This window comes from Pongo pygmaeus, chromosome 4, assembly GCF_028885625.2.
Source record: "Pongo pygmaeus isolate AG05252 chromosome 4, NHGRI_mPonPyg2-v2.0_pri, whole genome shotgun sequence".
In the NCBI taxonomy this organism is placed as follows: domain Eukaryota; kingdom Metazoa; phylum Chordata; class Mammalia; order Primates; family Hominidae; genus Pongo; species Pongo pygmaeus.
In genome coordinates, this window is record NC_072377.2 from 131,785,006 (window position 1) to 131,802,640 (window position 17,635).

A 17,635-nucleotide genomic window follows, 5' to 3' on the forward strand; every position below is an offset into this window, starting at 1 on the left:
GTTGTGATTGGATTTTTTCCCCTGCTTGTCTCATCAGAGGATTGGTCAAACTGGAAATCTTTCAGCTTCTTCAATTAGCACTTTTGAAAAAAAAAAAATAGTGTTTTTGGTTAAAAGAAAAAAAAAAGCCCTAAGTCTTCTTTTCCTCCTGGGTTGATCATGTTCCATTTTCTGGGTTATTTTTCTCAAATTCCTTCACTGTTGGACTGCCTGAGGTCTCATGAGGTGTTTGGATGTTTCACCTTGAGTAAATCTCAGGCCATAATATTCATTGCCATTCCTGATCTGGCCCCTAAACTTTCTTTCCCACTCACTTTCACACTGTGCTTCAAACAATCCTGCCTCTTTGCCTTTCCTCTGAGCACTCACTTTCTCCTGCCTTCGCTCTTACTGATTCCTCTGCCTATACTGCTCCATCTACCTAGCAAAAAGTTTCTTAAAGACCTTTTCTGTGGAGTCTTCAATAATGCTATCTGTTATACCCATTCACCAGTTGTAAGTACTTTCTGAATGCCCATACATGTTTTGTAATCCTCCTTTGACCCTAATCACGTTTTACATTGCCCTGTCATTACCATCTACATGGTACTACTCTCACATTAGATTGTTAATTCTTTGAGGGCAAACATGGCCTTCACCAGTGTTTGCTGGTTGAAATAACAAATGTTTGTTCATTGGCAAAGCATTTGAAAAGTGTCCATGTGAGAAATTGTTAATCACATGATTACAACAGCCGATGAAATTTGAATTAGGTCTATGGATTAAACTGGTAGTATTGCATTACTGTTAAATTTTTTGTGTATCATTGTACGATAATTATACAAGTAAATGTCCTTATTCTTCGGAAATGCACACTGAAGTATTTAGAAGTAAAGGAGCCTGATGTGCACAAATTACCCTTAAATGATTACAAAAAACATATATAATGTGTATATATATACACACACACAAACACACATGTTGCATATATATATATGCACAGGCATTCTTTGTGGTATTTTTGTAACTTTCAAGTAAATTTGAAATTATTTTAAAATAAAAAGCTTAAAAAATTAAATTGTTATATATTACTGATCAGGGATAATCATAGAAAAGTAGCCCAAGTGTGGAAAAATAAAAGAAACATTTATTTGTAGATGAAAAAGTAACCCAGTGAACAGTCTGAAATTCATTTATTTAATATTTTGTAAGTGACCTACACACAGCACATGATGAAGTCTCCAAGTTATGATGAGGCAGGTCAATTCTTCTAGAAAGTCACATGCTAGATGACTGTGCCTAAATGGCCAGATAATCTGGGATGGTGCCCTGTGTGGAAGAATAGCAGATGTACCTCAAAGTACAGGCATTGTGAGGTTATGCCTCTTGGCACAAAATAACTCAAACTGTGATTAGAAGATGATGAGTTCTTGCCAGGAGTTACAATGTAGAGAAAAGATTTCAGAATCATTGCAGGTGGTTACTTCTGTATGTTAATGCTACTAAAGATGCCAATGAAATGATGGGCATTATTAGGAGGTTTTTTGGAAGTAAAACTAATTTTGGTATGACATACTTAAATATAGGCATATTGGTTATATATTGCTGCTTCACATGAACTCAAAAATTAGTGGCCTAAAGCAACAAAGATTGATTACTCACAGTTTCTGTGGGTTAGGAAGTTGAGAGTAGCTTAGCTGGTGGTTCTAGCTCAGGGTCTCATGAGTTTATAATAAGTATGTTAGCAAGGACTGCAGTCATCTAAAGGTTTAACAGGGGCTAGAGGATCCACTCCCAAGATGGATCACTCACACAGCTGTTAGCAGGAGGCCTCAGTTCCTTACTGTGTTGGTCTCTCCATATGGCTACTTGAGCATCCGAATGTCGTAGCAGCTGGCTTCCTGTGAAATGGTGTTCAAAGAAGTAAGATGGCAATTTCAGTGCCTTTTATGACTAGTTTGGAAGTTTATCATTTTGGTAATATTCTATTGGTTATACAAGTCACTTATTCATTGTGAGAGGGGCTTACACAGGCAGGGATCATTGGAGGCCATCTTGGAGGCTGGCTACAATAATAGGGTATAATTATGGTTGCTGTAGCAGCATTGAAAAAAAGAGGAAAAAAAGAGTGAACTTTATAAAAATGCTAAGAGGGCTTTTTATTTTTGTGGACAGGCCAGGAAAATTAAGACTCTTAAGGTTAAGAAGAATGAGTAGGAATGTTATTGAAGTATATCAAATTATGACAAATTTGGAAAAATAAATATGATTTTATTTATCAAAGTTTGGAACAAGAAGTAGTGTTTGAAGTTTCTTTTTCTAATAAAAAAGAGATGTAACTTGTTTTCTCAGTAGGAAATAAATAGATTGAACCCAGAAGATATAACCAGGGGATTCAGAATGCTTTAAACCCAAAACAGCTCTCCTTGATCTCTACCATAATTTCTATTATTTCTCCCAGTCCTGCTGATTCTTTCCCTCATTGGTTTCTCGCACACTTCCGATTCCTAGGCTACCACCCTAGGAAGGTCGTTCCACTTCACACATGAGTGCAGTAACCTCCACACTCTGTCTTTGCCTCCAAAGGATTTGGTCCCCTGGCTGGTTTTTGCACACCTTCTCTGTCAATCTCCCAAACACCTCTTTCATCTAATAATGCCCTTGCTCAAAGACTTCAAGTAAATTCTACTGCAGACAGGAAGAATTAAACTGAACTCCTTAGCTTGGTGCTGAAGGCCCTTTATCACCACCAAACACCATCCTCCTTTCTAGCATTACTTCTCACAATTCATTATAAAACCTTCTGCTCTCCACCCTCAAGGCTTGGCTCTTATCTTTCTCTTTGCCTTGTGGCCCCTCCTTGAGTTTTTATTTACTCAGAAGCTTCCTTTTATCCAGGTGTGATGCTGAGGGCTGGTCACAGGCATTGTCGCCATCAGCCAGGCCTGTTCGTATATCTGCTCTTACCTGATTGTCTAACTTCCAGGGAGCCGTTTAATCTCAGTATTCCCTGTATGGGGATAATAGACCCTCTCCTGTGGACTCAGTGAGGTTTCATTGCTAGTGTGAGGTGCCATTCAGTGATTTCTAGTTTCCTTTCTTTTTCAAGTCCCTGCTCAAGTTTGACTTTCTTCATGAGCCTTCATAGCTCTTGTTGGCTTCTCCGCCTCTTAAAAATCTGGCAAGTCATCTCTAAATGGACTCATTTGGCAAATAATCATATTTTGTTCATAATTTTTTTTAGTAGATTTTAAGCTATTATGGGCAGAGACTGTGCTTTACAAGTCACAGGAGTTGTCATAGTTTCTTGCCCTTAGATCTTTAATGAGTATTGTTTGTAGATTTTTTCCCCCATATGTTGTAGGTGATGAATTCACAGAGACATTGTAGAGAATTTTCCAAACCTGTTGATGAGTGAGTTACCAGGGTCTTCCCCAAATTATCCCTTAACACCACCTATATAATGACCGTGGGGTTGGATGTTTAGGTAGGTAGGGCCACATCTCTGTTCCCATAGCAGCTTATTCTGGTCTTAATCATGGTGTGCATCATGCTGATTGAATAGGTCAGTTTGTGGCCATTTTCCATGTGGGGCTGTGAGCTCCTTCGGGATAGCTCAGCACTGGACATTGTCAGCGCCTTGCCCAGTTTTTGTTTGATGTTAAGTGCCCAAAGAATTAGAACCATTAGTAAACATTCACTTCATGCTAATGTTTAGGGATTTTTTTGTGGAGGGGGGGCTTGTTTATAAAATCATTATGAGTTTATAAACAGATTTGAGAGTACATATATATATACATATATGTATATATATATATATTTTTTTAGACAGGGACTTGCTCTGCCACCCAGCTGGAATGCAGAGCCACAATCACAGCTCACTGCAGCCTTGACCTCCGAGGCTCAATCGATCCTCCTACCTCACCCTATACTCCACCCCTCTTGGTAGCTGGGACTACAGGTGCATGCCACCAAGCCTGGCTAATTTTTTTTTTTTTTTTTAATAGGGATGTGGTCTTGCTATGTTGCTGAGGCTAGTCACAAACTCCTGGGCTCAAGTCATCCTCCTACCTTGGCTTCCCAAAGTATTAGGATTATGGGAGTGAGCCACCGCACCTGGCCTTTCTTTTATTAATGCTGGTAGGCACACTCATTTAACTTAAATGAATACTCTGTTCCTGCCATTACATGATTTAATTTGATTTAGAATATGTTTGTTGTGGGTTTGATGTTAGCAAAATGACATGAGGCCCTCAAAACAAAGTAAATATAGCACTTGTACTGTTTGAAATGAATAGTCATACCTGGATAATATGTTAGAATAACTAGCCTTGCTCAGTGAACAGAGAAGTCATGCTAATGCCTTAAGGATTCCTTTCATCAGCGAACTAGTATTTCCATGGAAGTCCTCATCTGAGATTGTTCTCAGGGCAACCAGCAAGCATTACTCATTCTACATCTTTAATGCACTGAAGCTGGACTATTGCTTCTCTGTTCACGGCCTCAAAGCTCCAGGAAGAACTTAGCACACTGCCTCTGCCGGCCTTTCTGAGTAGTTTGAGGAAGAGTGAGTACATCCTTTATAGATAACACGATGGAGTGGTCAGGTGAAATGGATGGCTCTTGTTGAAAAGTGGCTATTCTTAATCAATAAATTTGTTTTAATTTAACTTAGAGATATGTGAGAGAATCTTAGTAGCAGAAAATGAGGTTGAGAAAAAACTGGTTGAGGGTACCGAAGTTATTTCTATGTGTGCACTTAATTGATTCTAGGAAGAAAATAGATTTTGGAGCCAAAAGGAATCATCTGGAATAATTTTCCCCTCTGTTGTTTCAAAAATAAATTAGTAAGTCAACACCCCATTATTTATTTCTTTTTAACTCAATGATAAAGAAACTACTGCTTATCATCAGAACTAAGACTCATCCATTGTAAGGATTTTATTCATCCTGATTATTTACTGAGGCTTTTGTGGTAGAATAAGCAAAGCTTGCCTTCCAAGTGGAGCTGCAAAACACAGGCAGCAAGAGTTAACTCTGTGGGCTGTTTCCCTTTCTAATAGGAGCACTTTAGCAATGCTAATCAGTTGTACTGATTTTGTTTTGATTTTTCCATAATAATTAAGTGAATGATCTGAAATGCAATCAAGTTTGGCACTAGGGGGTTCATGCAAATGACTCTTTATTTTTTACATTTTAAATTTTGTTAAATGGAATCATAAGGAAAGTTATTTGAAGAGGAAGTCTGAGTGGGTGAGGGTAGCCAACACCCGATTTAGAGATTTGAATATATTCAAAATGTCTATCTTAATGAAGCAAATCACCACTGCATTGCCTTTGTTTTCAATTGAAATAATACTATTTTTTTAAAATTGCATTTTGTTTTCATTTGCATTCCAAAGTGGAAAATTATAAGACAGGATGACACAGCACAGAAGAGAGAAATGAGGAAGAATAAATTTACTGGGCTTTCCTTCTTCAGAGTAGGCATAGTGGAAAAAGGGTACTCACTATGTTTACTCACCAAAACCTATAGAAGAAAACAAAGAAGATAGGGAAAAAGTAAATGAATGCCCTATCTGCTTCTTTTTTCTTTTCTTTTCTTTTTCTTTTTTTTTTTTTTTGAGATAGAGTTTCACTCCTGTTGACCAGGCTGGAGTGCAATGGCACGACCTTGGCTCATTGCAGCCTCCGCCTCCCAGGTTCAAGCAATTCTTCTGCCTCAGCCTCCCAAGTAGCTGGGATTATAGGCACCTGCCAGCATACCTGGCTAATTTATTCTATTTTTTAGTAGAGACGGGGTTTCACCGTATTGGCCAGGGTGGTTTCGAACTCCTGACCTCAGGTGATCCACTGGCCTCGGCCTCTCGAAGTGCTGGGATTACAGGAGTGAGCCACCACGCCTGGCCTAAATGTCCTATCAACTTCTGATTTTGATTGCATCTCAGTGCCTTTATTAAACAAGATAGAATGAAAGGACAATCCATGTTTCCTAATTTAGAGAAATGCTGTGTTTCTTAGTTCTCTACAGCTTATTGGCATATTTGTGAGATGTCTTCTCTCCTCATCGTCTATAACATCTGTGTTATTTTCTCAAACAGTTTTAACCAGCTTATGTGAATTTGCATGATCCTTGCCTCTTGATCAAACAATTCTTTTTGGTTTTTCAGACTATTCTAGAGCTCAGTTAATTTTCTAATTTTAATTAGGAAAATGTATTGGGACAAAGATCCCAATACACACGTCCACACATATACACACACACATATGTTTTTCAATGTACTGATATTTTTTCTTTCAAAAATGGTACCTGCGACTTCTCAATGCAGTTTGATATTTCTGTATACTGAACTTCCAAAGCAATGAGAAGGTGGCCAAATTCTGCTTTTTCCCTGTCATCTCCTCTTCACAGGGCAATGCATCAGGTACCAAGCAAGAAGAGAAACCAGAAGATTAGTGTCAATATTTTTACATTAAAATAAAACTCACAACCTCTTTCTTGTTCTGGGACTTTGATTCATGGCTTGTGGCAATTTCTAACTTTACAGACTAAACATTTCTAATTGGTAAATGGATGGTTTGAGTCTGAGATGACTCAGGAAATAAACTTTCCAATTTTGGGGTAATTGTTTATGAGTAGATGGCAGGTTACTGCTTACCAGCCTTCATGTCTTTGAGGAAAGAATGAAAGCTAAACACATTTCACACTTCATTGAAAGGAAATACTTCTCCTCACATAGATAAAGCAATGAGACAAGGAAATAATTGCCATGCTCATTTGTTACAGCCAAATATATTAAAGATTTTTTTGATGGATGAGGAAAACACTAGCTGTATATTACATGGCTTCAACTGTAAAACAGGGACAATAAAAACTACTACTTCTTAGTTAAGTTGCTGTAAGGATTACATGGATAATTCACATAAATGGCTCAGTACTGTGTCTGGCACACAGTAATCGATCAGGAAATGTTAGCTGTTATTGTTTATTATTATCATCAGAATTTTTTATTCATTCCCCTTAAATGAAATAGCTTCTTTATATAATGTTAAGCTTCAGATTTTACAACTTCATGATGCGTGTGAGAAATGTCAATAATTTGAATTAATCTATAAGTTAATTTTGGTTACCTATTTACGCTTTATCTATTGGAATTATTTAGTGACCATTGAAATATCCTTTTTAAGATTTTACAGCTTCTTTAATGGCTTACACAATATCTTTTAATTATACTACAAATTCATGATTTTTTTCCTTATTCCAAGTCAAACATTTTCTTTTAGCCTTTGTTGAGTCAGCAATAGGTAACTTGTCATAGTATACTTAAACAATCTTGATTTTGAAGAATTTAATATTTCCTCATTTGATCTGTCCTGAATTTGAATGATAAACTATTTCCTAAAGTTGTTTGTTTTTTGCTGTTATTGTTGTTTGTTTGTTTGTTTTAAGATAAATTTGTCCTTTCAAGCCATAAAGTTATTATTCAATACATTTGGTTCCCAAATATTAAAAACTTCTTGGAGTGGAAAATGAGTATAACTTCTTAAAATGCCAGCTCCCACCCAGAAAATCACTGCTTTGCTCAAATAATCTGGCTCATTATTACTAGTTTCACTAGTTTACCAACAAGCAGGTTGGCACTTATTTTGTTTGTAATTAAGAAATGAATCAGTGATTTCTAATTTTGTATCCATTTTTATAATGATTAGATGACATAGTATGACAATTAAACTTTTCCTTCTTACTAAATTCCAGAGGCTGCAGGAGTGTGTGTGATTCTCAGGTGCAAACCATTACAGGTGTTACACACCTGGGCCTGGCGCGGGTCCTAGCACATCATATGTGTTCAATAAATGCTTGTAGGTGGCTTTGCTTGATGATATCGGAGGAACCTTCAACTTGAAATATCTAAAACTGAACTGAAAGCTTCCCCTCCCCAGAGGAAAGCTTTTATGAGTCCCATCTCAGCAAGGGGCTAACAATCCCCACAAGGGGCTAAACCAGAAGCTCCTTCCCTCCCTTAATCCATGTTCAATAGCCAAGTCCTGTCGATTCCGCATCCTAAAAATCTCCCAGAGCCACTCCACTTTCTGCAACCCCATTGCTGCTGCCTTGATCTGTTCACAGTCGCGTCTCACCTGGCCTCCCTCCAAGAGCCTCCCCTTGCAGCTAGAGTCATTCTTCTAATGCCACTCTGCACCATTTACTAGCTCCATGTTATCCTTGGATGAAGTTCCCTACTGCACAATGGCTTATGAAACCCATCGCGACTCACCCTCTGTCTCTTTCTCCAGCTGTCCCCTTTCTCTTGCCATGAATTAACTTGAACTCCCTAAATGCACCTGGCCCTCCCTTACATGTGGATCCCTCTGCCTGGAACATTCACCCTCTTCTATCTCCTTTGCCGGCCTATTTTCCAAGTTTTTAAATATGTTACTTTATGGTCTTTAGGTTCATTTTCTCTAACATCGACCTGCAAACAGCTTTACATTTTTTTCTATGTATAATCTAGTTTTTAGAAACCCATGTGAGATGTTTGGTTTCATTTCTGTTCAGCAGATAGAGAAATTGAAGCACTATGTTTAAGAAACTTACGTCGTGATTACTAAATTATAAGTATCTTAACAGGCAGAGATAGAGACTGGTTCTGTGTTTTATATCCAGTCTTTGCATGATGACTAGGATGGAGCAGGCATTTAGTGCATTGAGTGACTTATCGAATGAATCTCAGTTTGAGCCTGAGGTACCTCTCTCTTGATTCGATGGAGCTTCTGTTTCATCATTTATTTTTAGAACAAATGAGGCCAGCTACCTCTGTGTGCCCTCCTCTTCTAGAAGGGAAATATGCCAGGTGAGAGAATTTGGAGGCTTGTGTTGCTCTGAATTGTTCTGGTAGATTTCTTTAATATTGGCTGGCATAAATGAGAAGGGCTTTTGTTCTTGTGGCAATTGATGATGATTTGCATATTTTAGTAATTTACAACATAGTAGCCACCCTGCACAACATAAGAAACACCCCTCTCTCCTGGACCATGGAATTTGGTGACCTAGCTATTGAAATACATGGCTTGTTATGCACATTTCAGCCCCAGTGACAACTGGTACCTGGTGGTTGCTGTACTGAAAAGAATTCTGTGTGAGTCATTTCAATGCATTTCTAATTGAGATTTTTTTTCTTGTAGGTTGTTCTTCAGAAAAAAATGATTATTTCTTTGAACTCATGCCTGAGCTTTGTTTGTTTATTGTTATGCCACTGGATTGGGACAGCATCACCTCTGAATCTCGAAGACCCTAATGTGTGTAGCCACTGGGAAAGGTAATGGTTCTGAAAGGAGCCTGACAAAGAATTGCTGAGAAGTTCCCTTATATACTATAATTATCAGTCAGATGTATAAAATTAGAATTTGTGAAGAGATTGTGAAATTACTTTTATGTAAAAATCATTAGTCATAGCTAGCAAATTAGGTAGTATTAGTCACCTTGGTCTTATAGCATATATATTATGTGAAAAAAATCTTGATATATCTAATTCTAATGCAGGTGCAATTGTAAGATTCAGGGAAGACATTAGTAGCGCAATTAAAAGATCTTCCTAAGGTCTTGTCTCTGATTTGAATTTGCATAAATTTTGGGGAGCTGGACTTATGCATGGGAACCCATGAGTGAGAAGTGGAAAGCAGCATGAGATAATATATTAAAGTATTGAAATATACGGGATTTAAAAGAATTTTGCTGTAGATGGCTTGAAAAGGGAGACCTGAATTTGGTGTAAACTGGCAAGGCTGCATAGAGGTAGTGTCCCCTGAGATGCTCTTGAAGAACTGAATAAGATGAGTGGGTTGCAATGATTGGAAGGGGATCTTGGAAGGGGAGGCAGTTTGGCAGTTTGAAATCAGTGCCATGCGGACCACCGAGAACTGTGCACAACCAGAGCAGAGTTAGTATCGTATTAGAGGAGGGTGTGGTTATATGAAGGCAGATGATGTAATGTCTAGATATGAGCAATTTGCAGTAGAAAGTACAAAACAGTAGGTCATCCTCTGGGACTTTATAGTCCCTTTTGGAACACAAAAATAGTACAAACCCATCCAGCGATATTGCAGTACAGTCAAGTCCAGTTGGCTCTGCTCTAATGTGCTACTTGAATTTCCCAGAAATTATCTTTATCCAAAAAGTGTAAATGCAAGTGTTTTAAACAAAGAGAAGATGTTAAGTACTGGAGGGTAATATGTATTTTTAATAGCTGTAAGTACAATTATATCAAACTCTTGATCTTCAGCACCATGATTAGCAAACCACAGAGCACACATTCTAATCACCTTTGTCCCCCACTGTTAGGACGCATAAAGCCCAAAGCCTCTCAAGCACAGCAGTGGTATTATTCTGGGGACACGCTGGTTTCTCACTCAGTATTATTTTTGGTAAGGGCTTATCCCTACCTCCATTGGTAGTGTTACAAGAAGGGTAATTAAAACATAATTACCTGATTAGTCAATGGAGTTATATATTATTATGAAACTTTAAGTTGCAGAGAGAATGTATGTATATAATAAAGTTCTATATATTTGTGGTATTAACTACATTATACAGAATTTAAGCAGAAGGACTTCCTATTAGTGCTCTTTATAATATTTACAGCACCTCCCATAAAGCATTTCATCAATAAAATATATAATAAATACTTATTAAAGTCATGAATCAGTGGCTACATCAATGGGTACAGGTCAAATTTAGTAAAGGAAGAGACCATTGGTGGTTGAACTTCTTGGAAGGATGATAGATTTGGGATGGGAGGAAAAGTCAAGTTTGTGAGATGCTGTGAAATAAGAATCAACAGATCTTGATAATACATTGACAGAGGAAGTGAAGGAGGCAGAGAAGACGAGGATTTAGAACTTGCTGTGTGAAGTAATCCAGATGTCATTGCGCATATGGAAAAATAAAAGAAAGAGAGTTGATTTGAAAGGGAAGGGGTTAGTGTGGGTTTGCCATGTTGTGTTTATAAAATCAATTTAAAATATGGGCCTGGAAGTATTTGGGAATATAGATTTGGGAATATCCAGCATGATGAGATGTGAGATATGAACAGATGAACTCTCTGAGGGAAAGACTATAAGAGAATAAAAGGCTGGGTGTGGTGGCTCAAGCCGGTAATCCCAGCACGTTGGGAGGCCGAGGCAGATAGATCACTTGAGGCCAGGATTTTGAGACCAACCTGGCCAACATGGCAAAGCCCCATCTGTACTAAAAATATAAAAAGCCAAGTGTAGTGGTGCATGCCTGTAATCCAGCTACTTGGGGGGCTGAGGCACAAGAATCACTTGAACTCAGGAGGTGGAGGCTGTAGTGAGCTGAGATCATGCCACTGCACTCCAGCCTGGGTGACAGAGCGAGACCCTACCTCAAAAAAAAAAAAAAAAAAAGAGAGAGAGAAAACAATTTCAAGGCTTCAAATAATCCGGCACCCACTCATAAATACACATTTGTTGACCAGAGCTTCCAATGCATAAGTGCATTGTCTGGCTCACCACTGATAATTCCCACTGTCTAAAACACTGCCTCGCATGTGGCATGTGTTTAATAAATTGTTGAATGAGTGAGTTCATCTTCTGATAGGAAACGAAATGACTAAATATGTACATCAATGTGGGAGGAGCATGGAGAGTGAGAAAGACAGATAGACAAGGCGCACATTAATCTCTAAACCTAATAGAACCCAACAACTGTGCAAGTGATTAGTGCAAACTCTAAAATGCTCACGAAGGGGGAGGGAAATTGAATGTGAACAAATAGGAAAATGATGAAAAAAACTTCCAGTTTTTTTTAAATGTACTACCAGGAAGAAGAGTTGACAGCTATAACCTTCTTATTGATAAATTTTCTGTTGTAAGGCTAGATAATGATTTCTAGAAGAAAGGTAAAAGAAAGTAGAATTTTTTTGGTAAGATTGGGGACCAGTATAGAAGATAAATTAAAATGATCAAATAAAGGCACAGGTGATAGGTTCGTCTAGTATTTTTAAAAATGTAAACGGGCTTGAACTGAAATGGGGAGAGGAAGATGAGCTCCAAGGGCATAATTCTGGTAGTAGGGCTCATTTTAAGCTCTTCTTATGCTCAAAACCACCTGTACCCAATGGCTCAGAACCATGCAATCACCTGGAGGTTACTTCTCAGACTGTGGTTTGCAGAGCTGAGGCATGAACTTGTTAGAAATACAGACTCTCAGGTCCCACCCCAGACCTACTAAATCAAAATCTGCATTTTAACAAGATCTCAGGGAGGTTTGTCTGCATATTCAAGTTTGAGAAGCACTAAACAAAAATACTTCCATCAATGGCTTCTAGCTGCATCCCAATTGATATCTGAATATTTATTTTGAAATAGAGATGTGCCTTGTTTTAATGCAGCAATTGTGATTCTAAGAAATTGTACATAAAATGAAATTAAAGAAAATGAAATCATTTAAAATACTCAGGGGGTGTTTATGATTAAAGGAACTCTGTACAGTGTCTTTTTGGAAAATGAATAACTAGAAATTATCTATTCCTTCTCCTAACCTTCTTTCTGTATTCTGTGAATTTGAGCTTTTCCATTCAGTGGGGTTTCTTCTAAAGAAGGCGCAAGTGAAGAGAAACCACACTTTGACCAAACCTTCAATTACTAACACAGAAGGGAGAGTAATTGAATCAGCAGTCCTGAAGCAAGCAGAGATAAGAAATGAAGATTATTACCATATCTGATTAAAGTAACAAGATAATTTAGGCAGGTAAAATGTAATTAACCACTTTGGAACGTGCCCAAGTGATAATGGCCTCCTCCCCTTATTCTCCATCTCTTCCCCCACTCCCTGGTTCTTTGACCTTAAATTAAATCTTGCTGGGGTTTCTCCCCAGACAACATTTAATAGATTAAAATCACGGCAATGATATATTTTCAGTATGTTTGAGAAGATTAAACAAACAAACAGGAAATAAAGAGTTTTGCCTCTGAATGCTGAAAGTTGTGCAGAATTGGGATCAGATTTTTAAAATTCCAGTTTCCCACTCCTTGTCTGTTTTAGAAGCTTTAAATGTTCTATGGTGATGTTTGAGAGAGGATGGGGCAGGACAGTGTCTGAGGGTCTTGGTGTTACTGCTGACTCTACATGGAAGCTCAGTGTTGCTCATTGTCAATGAAAGTAGGATTGGACCAGATAATAGAGGTGGTGCCCTCACACTCTGTGACTTCAGGAGCAGCTGCTGGTGAATGTGGAGGTATGGAGTGTTAGCACAGGAGCTAATTAAGTTCCATCAGCAGCCTAAGCACTGGCCAAAGTGGCCGTGATAAAGACCAGAGGAGGCAGGCCCATTCTTGAAGACACTTCCATTCATGATTCAAACACATCGCTTCCAGAAAATGGACCCCTTGAAGAGTGACAACTTAATTGCCTAATGATTGGTGGGTATTGAGCAAATTAGGTATGGTCACTTACAAAGTATTTGGCAGTCATAATTTGAAGACTATGTACTAACATGGGAAAATGCTTATGATATACTCAAGTTAAAAAAGAATATTTTAGAAATATGTGCATGGCATGATTATTATAACATAAGAATTTAGAAATACCCTCAACCAAAAACTAAAACCTCCTGGAAACTGTAAAGAAGCACAACAACATGCTGTTGGTGGTTATGTGAGAGCTATGGAATTCTGTCTCTTGCTCTGTTTTTTAAAAATGTGTTTTCCAAATTCCATAGTGTGATTATAATACCTTTACAAATGAAAAAAAGGAAAAAACTGTATAGAAAGAAAAATAATGTGTAAGAAACAACAGAAAAGAAATTCATGTTGAAAAGGCTTAGTACCTTTCTCCTATAAGCTTAAGTGGAAGCTTCAGTTTCTGACCGATGATAATTAGGCAGGTAGTTATCATCGGTCAGAAACTGAAGTGTCCACTTAAGTCTATACAGTAATTTAACTATAGTTAAATTAGTTGAACTGTAGTTTAACATAGTTAAATTAGTTGAACTATAGTTTAATATAGTTCAAAATAATTTATATGCAGTCAGTTCTGTACTGGGTTTGAGGGTCAAAATAATTTTAATGAGTAGAGCCAAGATTGAGGAGAAATACTCAAAACATAATGAATTTTATACTCCTATTTTCCCCAAGCTATATATATGTCTCCACGGAAAGCTATATTGTATTACTTTCAGCATTTAAATATTGGTCTCTCATTAGGCTGAGAGCTCCTTGAGGGCAGGAATTGCATAGAAGTTGCTCAATAAATGTTTGTTGAATTGAAATCCTAAATACTTTGATTGTCCTTTTAATAAAAGAGCTATTGGTGAGCAGCAAGTGACAAGAAGAGGAAATTCATGTACTCCAACATTCCCTCTCATTTAAAAACTCTTTTTGGTTCCTAGAAATCAGTGAAAACATTTTACTTGTTTGCTTATGGAATTGGTTCTTCCATCCACATCAAATAGAACTGGCCAAGATGCATTTGTTGATGATAACTTTTGCACTCCAAGGCACACAGACTTGAATATCATAACATGGCCTTTGAAATTTTCTGGAAACTCTGTATCAGGTCTAGTTCCAACAAATGAATTTAGTTCAGCTAAATTAGTACTGTAGAGACTGGTTGAATAAGTTTTTTTCTCCCAACTGGCATTAATTTAGAGTGGCTTCTTTTTTGTTCTTATAGCATATGTGGTAAGTTGCTCTATTTTGCTCATAGGTGATGTAGGACTGCACCTGTACACCAGTTGTATACACAGAGGACATTCATTCACTTTGTTCTCCACTAGAAATGGAACAGAGATATAATGCTGTAGGCCTTAAGATTCACCTATTTACAAGCAGCTGGATAGAAAGTGTCAACTTTAAACAATGAGAGTCAGAAAATATGATTAAGTATTGAGTTTATTCAGGCACAAAATTTGAGGACGGCCATACAGAAAACAGACTTCAAAGGAATGGGCTCAGTGTTCCCAAGTGGGGAAGTTAAAGTTTCACCTATATAGGCAGAGACAGAGAAGTTTAATAAGGTTCGACATTTTCCATAGAAAGCCAGTACATATGTTATAGCGGTTTGATTGATTACAGTTTGCTGCATTTCAAGGAAGATCGCTTCAACATTTCATGAGGAAGGGTAATGATCTGAGGGGGTCTTATCTCTGATGCCATTTGGTTATTTCTAATCATTTATAGGAAAAAGAAGTTTCAGCTGCCTGCTGCATGACTCAGGCCACATAGTTATATTCCTCTCAAGGCTCAAAATAATTTAAAGTTCCAATAGCTTTAAATTTGAATTCTTTAATTCACAGCAGGAAGAAATATTGGTAAGGAAGTCTTAGAACCTCAGGACACTGCTAGGGGTCTGAAGAAAATACAGATAGCTTAATGTGATATGTCATTCCAAGAATATTAATATTTTAACAGGGGCCTCTTGCTTTACCCAAAAGGAGTTACATCATAGCATGCAGGCATTTGCACACTGTATCCTCATCTGAACTTATTTTTGCAGGTTGCAATGGGTAACAGTTGTTGGAGGCAGAAAGAAACAGTCATCTAAAGTATATGTTAGGAATTCAGGATGCTAAATAAGAGGGGATCTTCAACACCATCTCTGACTCCTTTTATTTTAAAACGTGATCATGAGGATCCAGGGAAGTGAGGTGATCTGCTGAACATCTCCCAGTTTCTCAGTGTCGGTACAGAATTATAACCCTGCCTTCTTCTAATCCAGTGCTCTTTTCAACAGAGCCTGTTTCATTGCCCAATATTTATGAAGGGTCCCTAAATTTACCTAGAAATAAATTGCAATATCACAAAGAATGAAATACACAAAACTATGAATAGTACGATTACTTCATGGCTGTCCTGTTGAAGCCTGATACATAATGACTACCAGAGACCAGCTGCAGAAAGAAAACCCATTGTTTGTGAGGCTAGCACCACATAGCTTTTCAAATGAGAAGGTTCTGTCTAACCTGAATTCTTCATGCTGACATTTTAACTTCCTTCCTTCCTATTAGTGAACTTGGGCTATTGATTTGCAGCAAATGAGTCTGTGATTATGGCCCATTTTTTTGTTTGTGTGAATTAAAGATTTTAGTGAAAATCTTTAAGAGAATTAAAGCAAGTAGAATAAATTGTTTGGAGAAGATTATCCATGTTTTCTTATAGGCAGACACTAAGCTCTTTAGCATGTAATAGACTGTTTAAAATGAAGAAGTCTGGAATTGAACAGTGAGTATTCTTCATATTTCATGGATGTTTTCCACCCATGTTCTTAGGCCCATAGGCTTGTATGTTTTCACTCTAACAAGAACCTGTTAGTGAAAATGTACTGGAAAACAGACTATTTAAGTAGTAGCAAGCTGTTGGTATGATTATTTTAGGCTAATTGTCTCAGCCATATGTTTAGAACCAAGTTTAAAGACTACTTTATAGTATTTATTTAGTTGTTGTATACTGTATAGTCTTCCATTGCCTGAAATCAAATTATTCCAAGTTCCAACTAGAGAAAAATATGTTCTTTCTGATATTTTAAGAATCAGTAGCAAAATGCACTCTATTACTTCACTTGAATTGTTTCTTTGCTGAGTAACATTATTTGCATGCAGATTTAGAATGAAAACCTTCTGTGAATGATCTTTGTTATCCTTTGAGCCATGGGGTAAGAGGAGGGAATTAAATGCAGAAAAATACAGAGTGGTATTTTTAAATTTGGGAATATTAGGGTTTATAGTGAATAGTAAAAGAGAATTATCTTTAAAATTTACAGCACAAATCCCTGTATTTTAAATATATTGTTAAAATTGATCCTTTTGGGGTTCTAGTTTAAATAAAAACCCATAAAAACATGGAAATTCTCTGTTAAAAGTCACTATGGAGTTGCAAATGGAGATAATTTAGCTTACAAACTTTTAAATACATAGTATATTATTAATTTAAAAAAGAGAAATACTGATTTCTTATTTTTCCATTTCTTTTAAGCTACTCAGTGACTGTGCAAGAGTCATATCCACATCCCTTTGATCAAATTTACTACACGAGCTGCACTGACATTCTAAACTGGTTTAAATGCACGCGGCACAGGTAATAGAAGCTCAAACATGTTTATGAGTTTGGCTAACTGGGAATAGATTCTAATACAGAGATATTAATGACAGCAGAAAGTGCATCCATTCATTCAGTGAATAGGGATTGAGGGCTTGCTACTGTCTTATCTTTGTGCCACATCACAGCGGATATAGAAAAGCAGAAAGGTAGCCCATGCCCTAAAGGAGCTTACAGCCTAACTGCAGAGAAAGTGTCTGCTGTTTACCATCATTTGTTAACAAGAATTCATCTAGCCTTTGTGTTGTGCATAACTGGGGGAGACACTGTTACCTATGGACAGCAACAGATGTCAAGAAATTCATATCTTAGCATATGTTTCCAGTTGAACATCTGACTCAATTTAGGCTAACTTAAATTTGACCCTTAAGTAAAACAAGACGTATTTTTTTTCTATAAATGTGAACACAGAAACAAAACTAAAATATAATTAAACATTAATGTTAATATAGAAGGGAACTCTGATGCCCTAATTTTATTAGTAGTATACTAACAAATATAGTGTATGAGTTATGCCTTGAGTGCAGCATCTGCTGATTGTACT

At 37.3% G+C, this 17,635-nt stretch overlaps 1 protein-coding gene across 4 annotated transcripts in view; it reads left to right on the forward strand.

Moving 5' to 3' along the window:
- The window catches only part of MEGF10 (multiple EGF like domains 10), a 241,187-nt gene that overhangs the window by 97,789 nt on the left and 125,763 nt on the right, over positions 1-17,635 (forward strand). For all 4 annotated transcript variants that reach the window (XM_063665197.1, XM_063665198.1, XM_054489463.2 and 1 more), the window contains 2 exons: positions 9,163-9,296; positions 16,969-17,070. In XM_063665197.1, the coding sequence (XP_063521267.1) occupies positions 9,181-9,296; positions 16,969-17,070 (218 nt within the window). In that variant the 5' untranslated portion in view covers positions 9,163-9,180. The remainder of the gene's footprint in view (positions 1-9,162; positions 9,297-16,968; positions 17,071-17,635) is intronic.